This window comes from Lutjanus erythropterus, chromosome 22 (assembly GCF_056507025.1).
Source record: "Lutjanus erythropterus isolate fLutEry1 chromosome 22, fLutEry1.hap2, whole genome shotgun sequence".
In the NCBI taxonomy this organism is placed as follows: domain Eukaryota; kingdom Metazoa; phylum Chordata; class Actinopteri; order Lutjaniformes; family Lutjanidae; genus Lutjanus; species Lutjanus erythropterus.
The window spans coordinates 14,114,837-14,132,036 of NC_139338.1; the positions used below are offsets into that span (position 1 = coordinate 14,114,837).

General features: G+C 41.3%; 1 protein-coding gene across 2 annotated transcripts in view; it reads left to right on the top strand.

Annotated features, from left to right (window-relative positions):
* The first annotated feature begins 905 nt into the window (after nucleotides 1-905).
* Nucleotides 906-17,200, top strand: part of mdfic (MyoD family inhibitor domain containing) — a 30,830-nt gene continuing 14,535 nt past the window's right edge. The window contains exons 1-3 of one of the 2 annotated variants that reach the window (XM_084711439.1): nucleotides 906-1,313; nucleotides 1,555-1,752; nucleotides 5,034-5,144. In XM_084711439.1, the coding sequence (XP_084567565.1) occupies nucleotides 1,659-1,752; nucleotides 5,034-5,144 (205 nt within the window). In that variant the 5' untranslated portion in view covers nucleotides 906-1,313; nucleotides 1,555-1,658. The remainder of the gene's footprint in view (nucleotides 1,314-1,554; nucleotides 1,753-5,033; nucleotides 5,145-17,200) is intronic. The other variant, XM_084711438.1, reaches the window with a different exon arrangement.

Below are 17,200 nucleotides of genomic sequence, written 5' to 3' on the forward strand. Positions count from 1 at the left end.
GAGGCATGTTTTCCACAGGTAAGTATTGTCATTAGTTTGTTTGGTTCCTTGAGGGAGAATCTGTGGTGATGTAATCTAATTTGAAGGTCGCACTCAGAGACGCTGACTTTGTTTCCACTGTGGCCGACATCTGCACAGCTAACCCAGAAAGTCTCTGAGTATAAACAGTCCACTGGATCAGAAGTTCAACTTTGGAGCGCAACAAGGCTGCCAACAAGATATGAAAGCAATATAGCAATATATTAAGTAATGTAACTAATTATTTTGATAGCAAATAATAAGTAAAGTAATATTATTACTCTTTTAAGGAATAATAAGTAAAAAGTAACTTACTTCCTGAGTACACATGTCGGACCAACAACAAGCTACACACCTGTACAACCATGCAAACATTTCTGGCTGCACCTCCTTAATAGTAGTTCAAGGGACTAAAAGTTGGCTACTCTGGGTTGAAATGTAGCTTTAGTTGGAAATAATAGTTTGACAAATTATATATATATATATATATATATATATATATATATATAAATAGAATAAATTGATAATATATATGTATATAAATAAATAGAATAACATCAACACAAGGTGGAAGTTGTAATTTTTCTGAGGCTTTCAACTACATCCTGTGGTTTTTCTCTAAATAAAGTTCCTGTTATCACGTGACCGAAATTTCACTTTTAGGTCACCTGATAACAAACCATCTCCATGACAACTGAGCAGCCACGTGATGAGGAAGTTAGTTGAAACATGCATGTAACTTTTTTACATTTATTTTTTTAGTTCCAAAGTTGGCTCCACTGAAAATGATATGCTGACAGATATTTACTTTTAAAAGTTTATGTACATCATAAAAAATATCAAATAGGCTAACTTTTTTTTTTTTTCATGTTTAATTTTGTTTTCCAGTTTGTCTTGAGTTTATTTTTGCGCACACATGTTCAGGGAGGGCTTTGTTCACTTCTCTGCCGCCAAGGGAGGCACAGGGAAAGAAGAGCGGCTTGACTGGCTGCACTACAGGAATCCGGATATGATGAAAATGTTTAGACACAACTATCCTCAGCAAAAAACTACCGCCACTGAGCGTCGAAGGCGTCGGGAGGATTATTATTGATCATTTTTTGATGCGTCAAACATCTGGACAAAGTGGGACTGGGACACACTGTCAACTAAAAGTTACCGGAAAAGTTTTGGACTCTCTTTCACTCTGTTTGTCTTTTTTTTTCCTCTTTCCCCAACGTCTCTGCGAAAGAGTTGCAGGAAGGAAGGATGGGAATAATTCAGATTTGAAGCGAGGGAGTTGTCATGTTTGAAAGGTAAGTTATGCTACATAAACAAAATATCTATAAACAGCGTCCTGTTTGATAAAGAAAAGGGGAGTGTGTGAACTAATGGGCTGCACATGTAGTCTTTCAGCAAGTCCATGTAAAAAGCGAGAGAAGGGAAATTTCCACTAAGTTTTACTGCAGCTCGACGTCACTTTCTCGGCGTGTGAATAAGCAGACGACTTTCTCAAGTTGAGTAATGACCCACACGCCGTGGCTTTGTGTCTTCAAGCGTGTGCTGATGGTGAGACATTGGTTTTCGCAGCGCTGAGGGCTGAGGAAAGGGAGGAACGTCTTTCTTCTGCCGCGTGTGTCCCCCAAAAAGACGACTGTCTCATGTCCAAGGAGACCGTCTTTCCTCCGGACGGGCCGGCGGGGCCAGAGAAGGGCCCCCAGCAAGAGACAAGTCCCCTGCTGTCAGCCTCACAAGGTAAGAAAGGGCACGCAGAAATAGCAGAGGGGAAAAATAAAAGTTAAATTTAGGATGACCTGGGCTAAGTGGGGTCTCCCCTGGGGGCATGACAGGGTCTCAGAGGTCCACCACTTAACTAATATTTTTTTTCAACCGGTAGGATAGTGAAAAGACATTGCATCCCCTCCACTGGTTCACATCTAACAGCATAATTCTGCAAAATCTCATGGTTTGCTCACAACACAAAAATGTGGCTTTCAAAGCGAAGGCTGCCACTGATGATTATTTTAATTGTCAGTGAATCCGTCAACCATTTTCTTGATTAGTTTTTGGTCCGTTGAGTGTCAGAAATGCTGAAAAATGTCTTGTTTTGCCCACACCCCAAAGATATTCAGTTTATTGGCACAGATGGTTAAAGAACCCTGAAAAATATTCACATTAGAGAAGCTCAAATCAGAGAATTTGGACATTTTTCTTTAAAAAAAATGCCAGAGAGAGTGGTCAAATTGAGTATCAGAATAGTTGCGAAATAATTTAATAGTTGACAGCTAGTCATTGCAGTTGTAGTCCTTTAACACGATATAATTTAACGTCATTAAGTGGTAGGATAGAAAAAAGATGCTACCTTTCAAATTGTAAATATGTCCAGCCCTGCACTGGTTCACATTTGAAAACATAATTTTGCAAGTCCTTGTCGTCCACAAGCTAAAAATGTGTCTGTCAAAGCTGGGTCTGCAAATAACATTTATTTTGATTCTTTACTCAATTAAGCAGTGACTTGTTTAGTCCATAAAATATCATGAGATGTAAAAATGTTGACCACTGCTTCCTAAAGCCCAGTGTGATCTTCGTAAATGTCTTGTTTTGTCTACAAACCAAAGATATACAGTTTTCTGTCATGGAGGACTGGTTTTCAGACTGGTCTTTGGATTGGATGTAGAGGGGAATTGATTAATTGATCATCAGAATATTTTGTGATGCTGCTTGACAACTAATCTATTCATCAACTAATCATTTCAGCTTGATATCATTTAAATTGTACTTCATTAATAGGTCAAATAGTGAGAGGACATCACCCCCAAAGTGTAAATATGTCAGGTTCTGCACTGGCTCACATCAAATAACATAATTCTACAGCTTCTTGTGGTCCACAAACCAAATATGTGCCCAATGAAGAAGGCTAGGCCTGCAACTAATGATTATTTTCCTTGTCCTTTCCTTAATCTGTTGTTCATTTTCTCAATTAATTGATAAATTGTTTGGTTTGTTAAAGGGTGGAGGACGGTGAAAAGGGTGAGAAATGTAAATGAGTGTTTCCCAGTGACATAATTCTCCATATCCTTTTGTCCACCAACCATGAACGTGTCAGTTGAAGCACTTCGTGACCCTGCTACATAATACACAACTCATGTGGACATGAAGTTCTCTGTTGTGAGTGTCCATGAAGTGTTTTTTCTCTCGATGCTGCCAGTGCACCAGCTCTGAAACAGAGCTATAAATAACGGTGACATATTTTGTCAAGAACTCATGTTGCTTGCACTGTCAAACATGGGAGAAAACAAGAGTGAAGGCCACGTATAGAAAACGAGTCAATGAGTGCATATCAGCATTTATCGGCCTGCTTGGGACAGTATCAGCCTTGTCTTTTTAAATTACATTCTTGTGACTTTTAGGATCCATCAGTATCTGTGCTCCAGTGTTAAGCCTTGATAATGTTTTTGCTTTTTTTTCCCTCAATAAAGTCTGAAGAAACGCCCTGGTGACTATTAACAGCAACCACAGCCAATTATAGTTTTTAATTAACTTTCTAGTTGCCCCTAAGATTATCACATGTAAAATAAGCTTACCCCCACACCCCCTTTTCATTTTTCTTCAAACAAGCAATGAACCGTTAACCATCCTATTTATACCAAGCATCATTATGGCACTGTCAAAAAATAGCAAAGTAGGACAAAGTAAGCAATCACTGGGGCTGCTGGATTGCGAATGGATTTTCGCTGGACCTTCAAAGGCACTCACAGTTAAGACTGGATTTCCCCTCTCTGGGGACTGTGGATGTACTGAGAATAGACCAATTTATTTCTAACTGTGATCACTAAATACTGCGATGCATCACACAGTACTGCTGCTAACGCAACTGCCGCTGCCATACATCAGCTCCAAGCTGAGATATGTGCCACATCTATCTAGGGCTGCTGGCCTGCGCCCATCCGTCCCGCTCCCCTCATCCATCACTGCTTACAAACAGAGAGTGTTGTAGCAGTGGAACAAACGCATCAAGCTTTGCTAAACGTGATTGCTGGGTTTTGCAGAATCATCCTTCACTCTTCTTGCTCCAGAATCGCAGCAAAAGTGGCTGAAGAAGACACAGGATGTTAAAATTAACAGTGTAAACGGCGTAATTCTGCAAATTATTTCGCCTCCTTAAAAAGTTTTGTCCACAAACTAAAGATGTTTAGTTGACTGTCATAGAGCTGTGGCTGTCTAAGAGAAGAAATTAGCAGTGGAACAAACTCATCAAATGTGATTGCTCACTTTTGCTGAATCATCCTTCACCCTTTTTGCTCAGAATTGTAGCAAAAGCGTCTCAAGAAGACACAGTATGTTACTGTGAATCTTGCAGGCTGTGAGAAAAACTGAGGGCTATGAGCAGGCATCTGGCACCAGACCAGTGAATAAAGTCATTGTGGAAGGTTTATTTACTGAACAAAGCAGCAGTGTGCAATGAGCAAAGCGTCAGCGAGTCTTGAAGTCAAGAAGCCAGAAGACACGGCTTAGAGAGAGATGAGTGGAGCTGTCTCTCGTGTTTTTGCACAGCTATCAGGCTGGGAGTTTTTGCCCACATACTTTTTCCAATTTAGATGAATGCAGCCTTTATGGCAGCGGGAAGAAGCTTGGCAGGTAGAGCACACCCGGGAGCACAAGGAGAGAAAATGAGATCCAGAGCTCTGGCAAGGCCTTTACCTGAACCGCCCCACCATGTTGTGCAACCATTTGCCAGCGGCCTGTGCTTTTTCTGGCAAAAATAGGCCGAGCGGCCTCTGCACCTCTGGCTCCTCCAGCTGTCCCTGATATTCTGTCCACTGTGGCTGACCCTGTAGTGTAAGTTTACATCTGTTTTTGGAGGAATGGCCGTAATACACGTTAATTTAGAACAGTTGTAATAGGATAACGTTAAAGTAAACAGCTGAAGCTCTCTTTGTTGGTCACTGCGCAGCATAATATTTTGCTGCTCAACTTTGTGTTCGACAGGTTTTCCTTCCTCAACCTTGTTTAACTTTAAATGTTTATGATCCTAGATGCTTGTGACAGTGAATCATCAGGAAGAACACCGTCTCCCAGGAAACCAGCCACTGAAGGACAAAGTCACGTGACCGAGGAGAAGGCTAATTATTGTGGGCCTGTAAGAAGTAAGTTTTAATGACCTGGGAAAGCTGTGGGCGGACAGCAGGATATCTTAGTGTTATTTTTAATGATAAACAACAATGAACCGTTTAATTGGAGGGAGTAAAAATGATTAACATATTTCGCTTCTTTAGTCAGATGGTCAAATTAAAGGGATACTTCAGATTAATATAAGTGGGCTTGTATGAGCTACTTATTGATAGTCATTATTTTACCTGCAGTAGATGGTGACCAGTACGCCCCCTGTTTGGAAAAGAACAGAGTAGTATGAGCACAGGAGCTAAAGAATGTACTGCTGTGGACAAGGACAGCAGAAAAAAACATATTTCAGCTACCCCAAAAAAGACCCACCTAAAGTGTATGATCTATTTACAGGATTTTCACCACTTTACCTTGCTATTAGAAAGCCCTTTCAGATGGGAAACTGCCTGTAAGTCAAATATCACTCTGTCTAAAGTGACCAGACTCCTTGGCAAAAACAGTGATTTTACCTTGGAGCTGCTGGTGTACGGCTGCCTCGATTTTGTTTGTCTGTGACTTTGGTGAATCAAAAATAATCCTTTAAAACATCTATGTCACACAATAACACAACCACGCTAAATGATTGAGGGTGCAGTAGACCAGCAATTCCTGTGCTCTGCAAGGTAAAGTGACTTTTTTTTGCCAATGGAGTTTGGCTGGTTAGGGCAGTGTTCCCCAACCCTGGTCCTCAAGGTCCACTGTCCTGCATGTTTTAGATGTTTCCCTGCTCCAACACACCTGATTCAAATGATCAGGTTGCTTCTGCAGAGGCTTGATGACGAGCTGATCATGTGAATCGGGTGTGTTGGAGCAGGGAAACATCTAAAACATGCAGGACAGTGGGCCGTGAGGACCAGGGTTGGGGAACACTGGGTTAGGGTTAGAATGGACTTTATTGAAACATACCGTCATAAGCGTAGTGTGGCTCCTTTAAGGAATAGGCCAGGGCATAAGTGTGTGTGGTGTGCAAGTGAGGGAGAGCAAGCAGCAGACTGAGTGTTGGTGCTGCTCATAGACGAGCAGAAACTTTAAACTTAGCAGTAACTTGTCAGTCTGGCAGTAAATATACAGTACAGGCTACGGTGTGTCAGTTAATAATCGCTGCAGCTTCTCATCGCCAAGAAAAGCCTTGTCTGCTATTTCTCAACAGCTGGAAAAGTGACGGGGTTAGCTCCCAGGCAAGCTGAGCAGGAAAGGCTAATACTAATGCTAGCATTGTACCTTTACAAGCTTGGCTCTGGAGTGATGATATCCCTTTTAAATGCTTCATAATCCAGCCTTGAATTCCAGTGTCTTTTATGGATAGATTGTAAAATAAATCTGTAATGATAAATCGGAAGATGTCTTGTGTTGAGACTGTCGACCAAGCAGAGGCTGTGTTCCTGACTTATCAACCAGTCAGAGGCTGTGTTCCTGACAGCACCGATCTTATGTGTATTAATAGACCAATGCCCTGATCTCAACATGAGACTGACTCTGGTAATGTGGTTGTTGTCACAGCCCTAGGTAGAACATTGACTATGGGTAAACACCTCATACAGTACAACCCAACTTCAAATAATAAAACTATCCCTTTAACTGCTGTTTATCAATGTTTTATTTAACCTATTATGGTTATAATTACATCCTTTTATATAAACATACCCCAACTGTCAAGAATAGTTGTTATGACAGTTGCACAGTGTACATGCATGAGGCGCGTTCAGTTGGCCAACAACAATATTAGCTTCAGTGTTTCCAATTAAAATAATATCAAGATAGCAGTGAGGTCTCTTGGCGAGTGAGTGGCAACACGCATGCACTCTGCTCTCATTCCGCCATAATAACCGAGACTTGGCTTCGGTTCTCCATTTCTGCTTCTCCTTCCAACCCTCAGCCCTCTGTTTTGGAAGTGAGGAAATCCTGTTTGTGGTTCTGGCATCGCCTGTTTTAACGCACTGATTGCATCTTAGCCGCAATGTTTTTAACCCCGTACCAAACATTTACCTATTGGAGAGCGCTTGTGCCAGCTGCTAGAGGCGTTTTTCTGTTGGACAGTGGCTTCAGAGTCATGCAGCTAAGCCAACTAAGACAAAATTGCAGGAGAATATTGACCTTAACACTATTCTAACATACCACTAATATAGGGTTTATATTTTAAAATGATGGTTGGCTTTTTTTCTGCATTTTATAATCTGATTTTGTAACTTATTAAATCTGCATTGAAATTGAAATAATCTAGTGTCATTCAGCTTTCAGACTAAGACAATGTTGCAGGAGTATATATACACAACATGGGTTTAGGTTTTAAAGTGATGCCTGGCTTATTTCTGCATTTTATAATCTGATTTTATAACTTATGAAACCTGTATTGAAACTCTGAAGTGATCACATTGTTTTATGCAAATGTCCTGACACCGGGAGGTTTTACAAAACAATTATTTGGCATTGAACTGCTTGAGTTATTAGCAGGTCTAATTGAGTCTAGATGCACTCTTGTTCAGCGAAATGACTTGATACTGAGCTATGGATTGCAGGTCGCACAAGGAAACCGGCTAAAAGCTTTGTGTGTGTGTGTTTTATTGTTCTTAAGAAGAGTGAGACGTGTCAGCAAAGGCTAATAGCAGCTGATTGCTTCCATCCATGTAAGTGCCTAGCTATAATAAGGATTGTGTTTGCGTTTGACACAACAGTTCTTTTGTTTCTAGGTTGTTAACTTTTCCAGGGCGCCTTTTCCTGCTTTTTTTTTTTTTTTGGTATTAAGCTTAATGAGTTGCCAGTGGCTTGTTTACTGAATCAGCGAGGAAAAGAGATTCAGTTGCAGAATAAAAAAAGAAAAAGAAAAAGATTTTCTGTCAAGAGGTCTTTCTAGCTTGGCAGGTGTGTGGAGTATTGCACTTCTGGAGGGAGGCATGCTTTTCTTTCATCTCAGCAGATAAGCCCCTGTGACAACAGTTTTGCGTTGTAATTGATGTCACCCCCCTCTTAACATCCACACATACTCTGTTTCTCTCTCTCACACACACACACGACTGTTTGGTAAGGGAATTGTAGATATGCTGCGTCTTTTTTGAGTTAAAAGAACATAAAATAGTCATGTCAAATAAAGGCAAAACCCCAAATTTGTTCTTTGATAATATTTGTGAGAATTAAACCTACTCATGTCTGTTTTGTGTTGGAAATTCTTCCATTTATGGCCTCTCAAGTTAACCTATTTGTGTCATGGTCTCTCCGTGGTTTTGTTTGTTGAGGGTGACCAATCAGATTACTCGCTGGCAGGGGTAATTGAGAGGCCTCTTCCCTGCAGAAACAGGAAATCAATATGAAATCATCTGCCTGCCTACATCCTGGCCCTCGCTGTTTTTCCCCCCTGCGTGATGTCTGATTTAAGGCTTGTGTACAGTATTTGGATGGTGACTTTTCACAACAAGAGGAAGCCTATTGTGATGTTGTAATAACAACATGTATCCTATTTCACTTATGATAACATTGTTTTGACAAGTTGTCTTTCTAACCAGTGGGTTCCCCTTAAAGCAGAAAGGTAAACATGGCAGCGGTTCCACATTAACTTAAAGCTGTTCTTCTTCATGGAACATAGTATGCATATTCAGGAGAGTACATGAAACACAGAGTAACCACTAGGGCTGGGATGATACACCTATATATGTTATGATTCTGAAGTATTGCAGTTCTACAAGTATTGCAGTTTGTCATGATTTTGTTTGCTTTTTTAACTCTAGGCCACAGGAAAAAGTCAAATCATACTCTATACTGCACGTAAAAGAAGACTTTTCAAAGTAAGTTAGTAAGCTGTTCCTGCTCATCAACCTAGTGCAGTAAGAAAATTCTAATAAAATAAAATGGGCTAAATAAATAGAGCCCCTGAAAACTGCACACAGCAAAAAGAGCCATTAAATGAACACCTTTTACATATGAAATGAAACTTTGAAACAGTGAAGTTTGACCCTTTGAGGTTGCTGTTGCTGGTCAGTGTGAAGCCAGAACAACAGACTGAGATAGAAATGTGAAGTCAGCAGCTATAGGAAAATATATATAGCATACATAGGAAATGTATACAGTCTCTATGACAGTGTATGATTCAACTTTTTGCCATGATATAGCAATAAATCATAATATTGAATCAATATTTATACAGTCACATATAGAATCGACACCCAGGTATCGTGGTAGTATCAATAATCACATCTTCTCAGCCCTCGTAACCACACAGTTAGTCATCAGTTGTGACCTAAAAAGCTGAAATTATCATTTTGAGCTTAACTTTCATAAATTCTCACGATGGGGGGAAAAAAAAGTTGAAGAGCCGTGGTTCCTAGGATTGCCAACCACTGCGCCTTGTTAGACAAAAAAAAAAAAAAGTACAATTCTGCCCTTCCTGTAAGGCCGTTGTCAGTGAACGGTTCCTCTGTGGCTCCGCCATCCTGGGGGAGGAGGGAGAATCTTGTGGGGGAGACAGACATTCCTCAAGAGACCGTTCTGGGTTTTCAAGCAGCTGATATCTCCTGCAAACAGGGCCTTGGCTCTCCAGCCCCTGCCTTGGAATAAATTGCTACCACCCAGCACCAGTTTTAGGAGTTTAATCGTCACATTATTCACAGGATTGTCAAATACTTTTTTTTTTTTTTTTTACCTTTTAATGCTTCTGTGGTTGATAAAGATGACCTTACTAGCTTCCGTGGAACAGGTCTGTTTTTTTTTATCTCAGTGAAATTCTGTAGTGAGAAAGGAAGGTCAAATAACATGACTCTCTTTTTTTAAAGAAAGACATTAGTGTGGCCTTTGTGTGAATCCCTGATTGGGCTCTTTAGTGGCACACCTTCAAGGTTATTACCTGTGCGCAGAATTGACCTTTTGGAAGTGAATTTGTGACCCCTAATAAATGCAGTAAAAGGGATTGTTTAAATGGAGAGTATCTCATACTTGCAAGAAAAGATTCCTTGACAGTGCAACAATTAAGATTTATATACAAAGCTATAAAGCGTTATGATGCTAGACAGTTGGAGAGTTAAGACTGAGATGAAATAAAGGGCAAGTGCCTCCTCATCATCATTTTCATCATCAGCACTGAAGTATTTTCTGCTGCCCAAGTGTGGAATCAACATTCTCCGACTGTCACACTTCTCCTCATGTATATTCCAAAGTTACTTAAGTACTTGGAGACTTTTTAACCTCATGCCAGTTTTCTTTTCCCAGAATGTTTTTTTTTCTTCAGCTATAGGAAGTGCATGGTGATTGTTGTTATGCAAGATTCATATCTTTATTGTAATCCTCTGAGCCCTGTCTCTGCAGAAATAATGTGTCTAAAGCGTAGACCTATTATAAACTGAACCATAATTTTCAAGTGATTACTTACCAGTGGGTCATGGAATCAAAAACTGTATAAATAGGGTGAAATGCTAGTGTAGGGGTTGATTAAAATGGCCATTGTAATTCTACCTCTGTTGTAATTATTTTCTCATTGTCTTGGTGCAGATAGATTTCATATGGGAAATTTCAAGTGTGTTAATTAGCATATTTTACCCGAAGTGCCCGAGCCTATTCACTGTTAATTTTTTTTTTTTTTAGATATTCAAAATACTTGAGCCAGATGATTAGATATGCGTACCTCAATTCATGGACTGCAGTCTTTTAAGTGCTTGTGTTAGATACAAGGCAACATATATGGACTTTGATTGTGGAGGAAGAGTGCATTTTTGCAGTGAATTTGGATATTAAGAGTAATCCTTCAAAGTCATTTTAACACCAATTGACCTTTGTGTCTAAATGGTTCTTGTGCAGCACATCTGCACTGGTAGAATAATTATTCACATGTTTTACTAGAAAGAAAGTGGCAAAACTCCAGTAAAGTCCCTAAAAGAAAAGCCCTACATCTAAAGTTTTTGTAATGTCTAAGTACATACATGTGTATTTACATGGATGCAGCAGAGGTAGCAACAGTACACACATTCTTTAATCAAGTAGAAGTACAGAAAAGACTCTAGTAAACTTAGAAGTACTTAGAGTACTCAACTTCTGTCCTCAAGTAAAAGTGAAAGGGTACAGGCTTTGGAATATACTCAAAGTATAAAAGTAAAAAGTAGACCTCTGAAGGACATTTCTGTTAGCTGTTCTTCACCTTTTCTCTGTGCTTGTCTCCCTGGCTATCTGTTTTTGTATGTATTTGTTGTTTTTCATCTTTTTTGTCATGGTACATCTTATGTAATCTTTTGTCATGTTTCATTTGTTACGCTGTTTTTGTCTTGTTACATGTCGTTTTTCGCATAAGGTCTTTTTGTTCTTGTTTTTGTCATTTTATGTGTGATATGCACTGAAGGATACACCAAGGAATCGCCTTTTCTATGCGTGATTTTCCCATCTTTTTACTTTAATATCAGTCTTGATGTTGGGAAGGTAGCAAGTCTGCTTTGAAAATGTAAGCAGTAGAAAGTACAGATGTTTGCAGTAACAAAGAATTTGTAATTAGTTACTTTCCACCTCTGGGAAGCAGTGATATAATATTGTAGTTGGTTAGTTGAATCTATAACGATGCATCCTATCATCAATCATATTTCACAAGTAGGGATGCACCGATTTATTGCCTGACATTTGCTTTGTTGACTGTTGACTGCCAACAGCCTGTTGGCAAATAAGATGACATTCACTGATGGCAGTGACTAATGTTTATCTGTTGTGTCACGTCAATCATCATTGAGTAGGTCGCTGTGTGGAGTAGCTACCACTCCCTAAAAGCCAAAATACAGCTGAGGTCTGTCTCCAGGTCAGAGAGGGGATAGGCAGTCTATCAAAATACCCCCACATCTAGTTCCTTTATTTGCTCAGTATCAATCTCGGCATTAACCCTCTGCTAATGGGACAGCTGTGGGTCAGCGCCTCGCATCTTCGGGATGCCAATCAAGGCCTTAAGCTGAGAGATCAGCCTTTGGGACAGAGGTGCTCGTCTGCCTCTGAGTGGCTTTTTAAACACGGAGACGCCCGTATCGATTTTAGCTCTAGCCTGAGAGAGAGGAGGTGGAGGCGGTGGCAGGGGGGTGCACTGCACTAGCCGGGGCCTGTGTCGGTTGTGGCTGTCTGCAGAGTCTGGACGGGAGCCATCCCCTGGTCCCCGGTCACCCTCCACTGATCAGGGGGCCTGACAGAATGACCTAGCAGAGAGGCACTGAACCTGCAAACACGAAGGGGGCAAGGAGCTGGAAGCTCGAGGGGGTCGGGGCTGGCGGGGGCAACATCAGCAGAGATCCCAGTAATAGAAAAGGGTTTTAACCTTAATGTTGGAGCCAAAACCCTGTTAGAGGCCAAGTAATCCCCCCTGCGCTGCTCTCATTTGAACTGGCTGATTTTTTTTTCTCTCTCTCGCTCTCTGTGAGTGGCTTGTGAAAGGCACCGACACTGTCTTGTGTGGCATTGGTTAGGGAGCTGGTAAACATGTCCACCTAACTCACCTTCTGTGCTAAACAGACAGCCAGCATAAGGTACAAAAGATAAATGAAGCTTGGTTTGGTTGATCTGTCTATGTGTTGTGTAAATTACAAACAGTGAAGTAAGGATGGAAGCAACTAATCTTTTCAAGTACTGAACTCAACTGCTTAACATGGTTATTCCCATTGTATGTCAATTTATACATCCACCCCACTGAATTTAAAACGTACTGTCATTCCTCTACAATTATTTGATACCTTAGTAGCTAATTATGTTGCATTAAAAGGATATAAATGACTCCTAAAATAGTAAGGGTGTTCCAATGAGAATTTTTTGTGCTGATCACCAATCACAGTAAGCCGTATCAGACACTGCCAATCACAGATCACAGGGTCTGTTTGAAGCCTTCTGTTTATCGTGTAGCATTATTTATTCATTGACATTTATTGGTGGGAACCAGGAAGGATCAATTATTGGTCCAGGATAAGAATTTGAATGGAAGCTGTACGTTGATCAAATTCAAAGTCCTGTCACTCAGTTTTCCCATTTAATACATGGTCCAGCAAACTTAAAGCATCATCATATAGTTGAGTTGCCTTTTCATCATATTTCAGTGTTCATGTTGTTGTCAGTCTTCATTGCCGTACAGACCTAACAACATTGGTGTTGCTAATTTTAGCAGTTATTTGAATTTAGGATAGGGTCTAAGCCATCCTAACATAGATTCCTAATTGAGGAAATTCTAAAGTTAGGATTTGTTTGTAATAGCTACATTCCTGATAGGATTTTTTCCCAAATGCAGTTCGGAACATGTTTCTGTAATGCTCGTGATCCTAAACTGAGATAAGACAGGATTTCAGACTGAGGAACTTTCTGTAATGAGGCCCCAGATCCTCATCTCTGACTGTAGCACTGGGCGCGTCGGTGTATTTATTTGGTGTGTGTGGTTGACTCTACGTCTGCCGTTTTGCATGTGTATGCCTCTTGTGTATATGTGCCCAAATGTGCGCATGTGCATGTCTGCGCGCCTGCCGTTGAATTTCAAACAAGTGAGTTTCCTGTGGAACTTCTACTTCAGCGAGGAGATTTTGAAGCTGGTGGAATATTTGAGTCATCGATGTAACTGAAACTGAAAATACCCCCGTTCCCCTCCTTCCCTCCCCCTGCTTCCCCTCCCGTTCACTCCCGCTCTGTTGCTCCGGTTTTGTTTTGAGTCGTCAGCGGAGGAGAGGGTGGAGCACGTTTTTGGAGTATGGAGCCTGGCAGCTCCCTCAGGCCTGCTCTGAGTCACGTCATAATTGATCTTTCTAGAAATTGTGGTAGCTAGCCGTGTAAAGTCTAAATCCATGCAAGATGTGCAAGCTTTTTAAAGATACTGCACCCGCGCTGTCTTCTTTTTTTTTTCTTCACTCCACTCTTTCTCCCCTCTCAGATTGTAAGGAGCAGATGAGGGAGAAGAAAAGGCGTTTGACAAAGCTTAATGCAGAAACAGGCTCGTACAAATTCATCTCAGAAATGAGGAGGGGGAAGAGAATAAGGCACCATTTAGTGTCTCTCACAGCAGCCAGGTTGTGAGGCTTTTGAACGCTCCTTGATGTCTCGCGTTCTGCTACATTAGTAGCACTCAAATTAGCACCATGCCAAATTCCACACAACAGTGGAGAGACCAGAGACTTCTGTGGTCAGAGCATGGGGGTGGGTGGTGAGGGGGGCGAAGACAGGCTGAGTGTGAATGACTTCCCCTCAACGTGATTCATGTAAGAGAAAATGGCATCTCATTGGGAGTTTCAATGATTTAGATAGCAGTCAGACATATTAATCTGGGAAAATGTTCCTTTTTGAAATCAAAGGATAATTGATGACCCCCTTCCCCCCCCTTCACCACCACCACCAACTCCCCATCCCAGTGCGTGCACACACACCTTAACCAGCCTCGCGCACTCAGTACGCTGAGAGGTTCGCGTCGTCAAATCAAGCTCTTGTCTTTCAAGTTGCCTTTGCTACTGTAAAATGTAATTAAGCAGAACAAGGTCCGAGGGGGTTATTTTTTCCACTCAATCAGCAGCAAAATTTGAAATTAGTAAATCCCTGACGCCCTGCTTCTCTCTTTGTTGGGTGGAAGGAGATGGCGGCGGTAGTGAGGAGGGGGGTTTGGAAATAATATTAAGCTCTGTCTTCACGTGTCACTTTCCCCTCAGCAGGTTGGAGGAGCCAAATTTGAACGACTGTCACAGAGAATTAAAACAGGGTGGAAAATAAGTGTGTCTCCACCAATAAAAAAAATGAGCTGAGCAATATATAGACCGACTGTCCTGGAATGGGTATAGAAAAACAGACAAAAATGTGATGTTTCCAGCTTAAATGAGATGCTACACAATATGATCAGCCTTGACAGGTGAAGACAGCTAATAGAGTTCTGTTGCAGGTTACCATAACACGCCCACGCACACATACAGAGCATGTCACTGTGGCTGATGAGGATCCAATATCAGAGCAGGTAATTTAGCTATCCTCAGCGGTCATCACCATCCGTGCCGCCGCCGCTGCTGCCATCATCATCATTTTATCTTGGATAAATACAAAACATTGCGGCGCGTGTGCATGAACTGACAGGGCCAGGATTGCCGTGTGATGTCCGGAGTCACATTTTTATTCATGTCTGTTGGAACAAGTGACATTTCTGTTAGCGCATGTCAGAGTGGCCGTCCACTCTGTGCAAACGCGCAGGACAAGACCGCGGAGTTTGCATGGCGATGGCACCCACGTCTTTGCACTAACAAGAGTCTAATTTTCTCATCAAATGCAAGTTTCTGGTTGCCGGTTAACGTCGCTGATTTCCTCTCATTTCACACCGCTGATGTCTGCATTATATTGGTGATTATCACAGTTAGTGGGTTTTGTTGTCTGTTCCTTCTGATGTGTCCTTAATAATAAATGAAAAAGAAAGTCATTGTGCTTTTTAGTTTAGTTTGGAAGGGAATTTTCAGTCAGTCCTCAGTCAGATAGCTAATAATTTCACATTTTGTGTTCTAAAAAGACATTACTGTGGGATTGCTACAGCAGTCCTATTCAGTTCAGTTTTTATAAGGGCCAGATTTGGAAAGAGTAAGTTATCAAGGGGCCGGACATTTCCTATATCTGACCACTAAAGTTAGGAATTCATATGTGTAAAACAAAACACTAACAGGAGTCTAATTATCTAATCAGTTACTAGTTTCTGGTTGACATCGCCAATTTGCTCTCATTTCATACTTCTGATATCTGCATTATATTGATGCTAATCACAGTTAGTGGGTCTTGTTGTGCTGGGACACTGGAATGATGATCCCCGAGTCGCTTGTCTGTTCCTTCAGATGCGTCCTTCTAGACAATAAAGAAAGTCCTTGTCCCGTAGTTTGGAAGGTCAAATGGTAAACGAGGCTTTGATACGCCCAAGGAAAATTTCAATCAGAGCCCTTTGTAATAACATTCATTGTACTATTTTCCTCTCTGTCCCTCTCACTCTCTCTGCAGTATAATTCCCCTGGTTTTGCGTCTATAAATATGGACAGGGAAGATGTATAATTTCTAATGAGAAAATATATCCCTTTGGATTGAAAGGCAGGGGCTGTTCCACACGCTGCTGTTTGTTAGGAGGAGAGATGATACCTCAGGCTGTTTTGGCGGAGAGAGGAGGGGTGGGGGGGGCGGTGGTGGTGGCGGTGGTAAGAGGAGTCTGGCTAGGTCATTGCACATTTACAAATTAGCATTTCAATCATGCAGGTACATGGCCAGCCGAGCAGAAAATATACATGTTTTTCTAATACGAGGCACAAAAAGATAAACAAAACACTGGCCGTGTTAGTGGAATTAGCATTTCAGAGCTAACTGTCACTGTCTATTCTGCCCGTTGCTGTTTGGGACCCATAATAGCTAAAAATAAAGGTTCCTCTTCCGCTCTCATATTCCATGCAGTGTTAACTCACAAACTGGTAGCATTGTGTAATAACGGCTATTAGGAGATAAATACAAGATCTGGATTGTGGTGTTTATTTGGCTGACATGATGTGACATTTGAATAACTGTATGCTCTCTATGATGGGCATTCTAATAAGCCAAGGCAAACACCTTTCGTCTCTCCTCTCCCTCTTTCTCCCTGTCTCAGGGGCATTAATATTAAAAAGGACTGAGCTTTAGAAACACAGAGCTTGTGCGGTTGTTCAATCCGCTCCCTGCCTTACCTGCGACGCTCGGCGTAGCAGTGTGCAAATGAGAATCTCCATACTGCCCTGTTTGACCTCTGTGTTATATTTTCATGTTCTCGACTCTTTTAGAATTCTTGTTTATACAGCTCTGTTTCAGTTGACATGCATGCATGCATATTCCTTCTTGCTACACTCTTAGAAATATAGGCGCTAACTAGAACCATAAAGGGTTCCTCGCCTTGTCTCCATAGAAGAACCCTATTGGTTTGTGGTGGAACTTTTTTATAAAGGCACCATTTTGAACCCTGTCCCGCTGGACCATCTGTGAAAGGGTTTAGCCAGAACTCACTATGAGAGGTTCTAAAAGGGAACCCTTCTACGGTGCAATGGTTCCACCCAGAACCCTCTCTGGTGGTTCTATCGAGAACCTTTCCACCTTT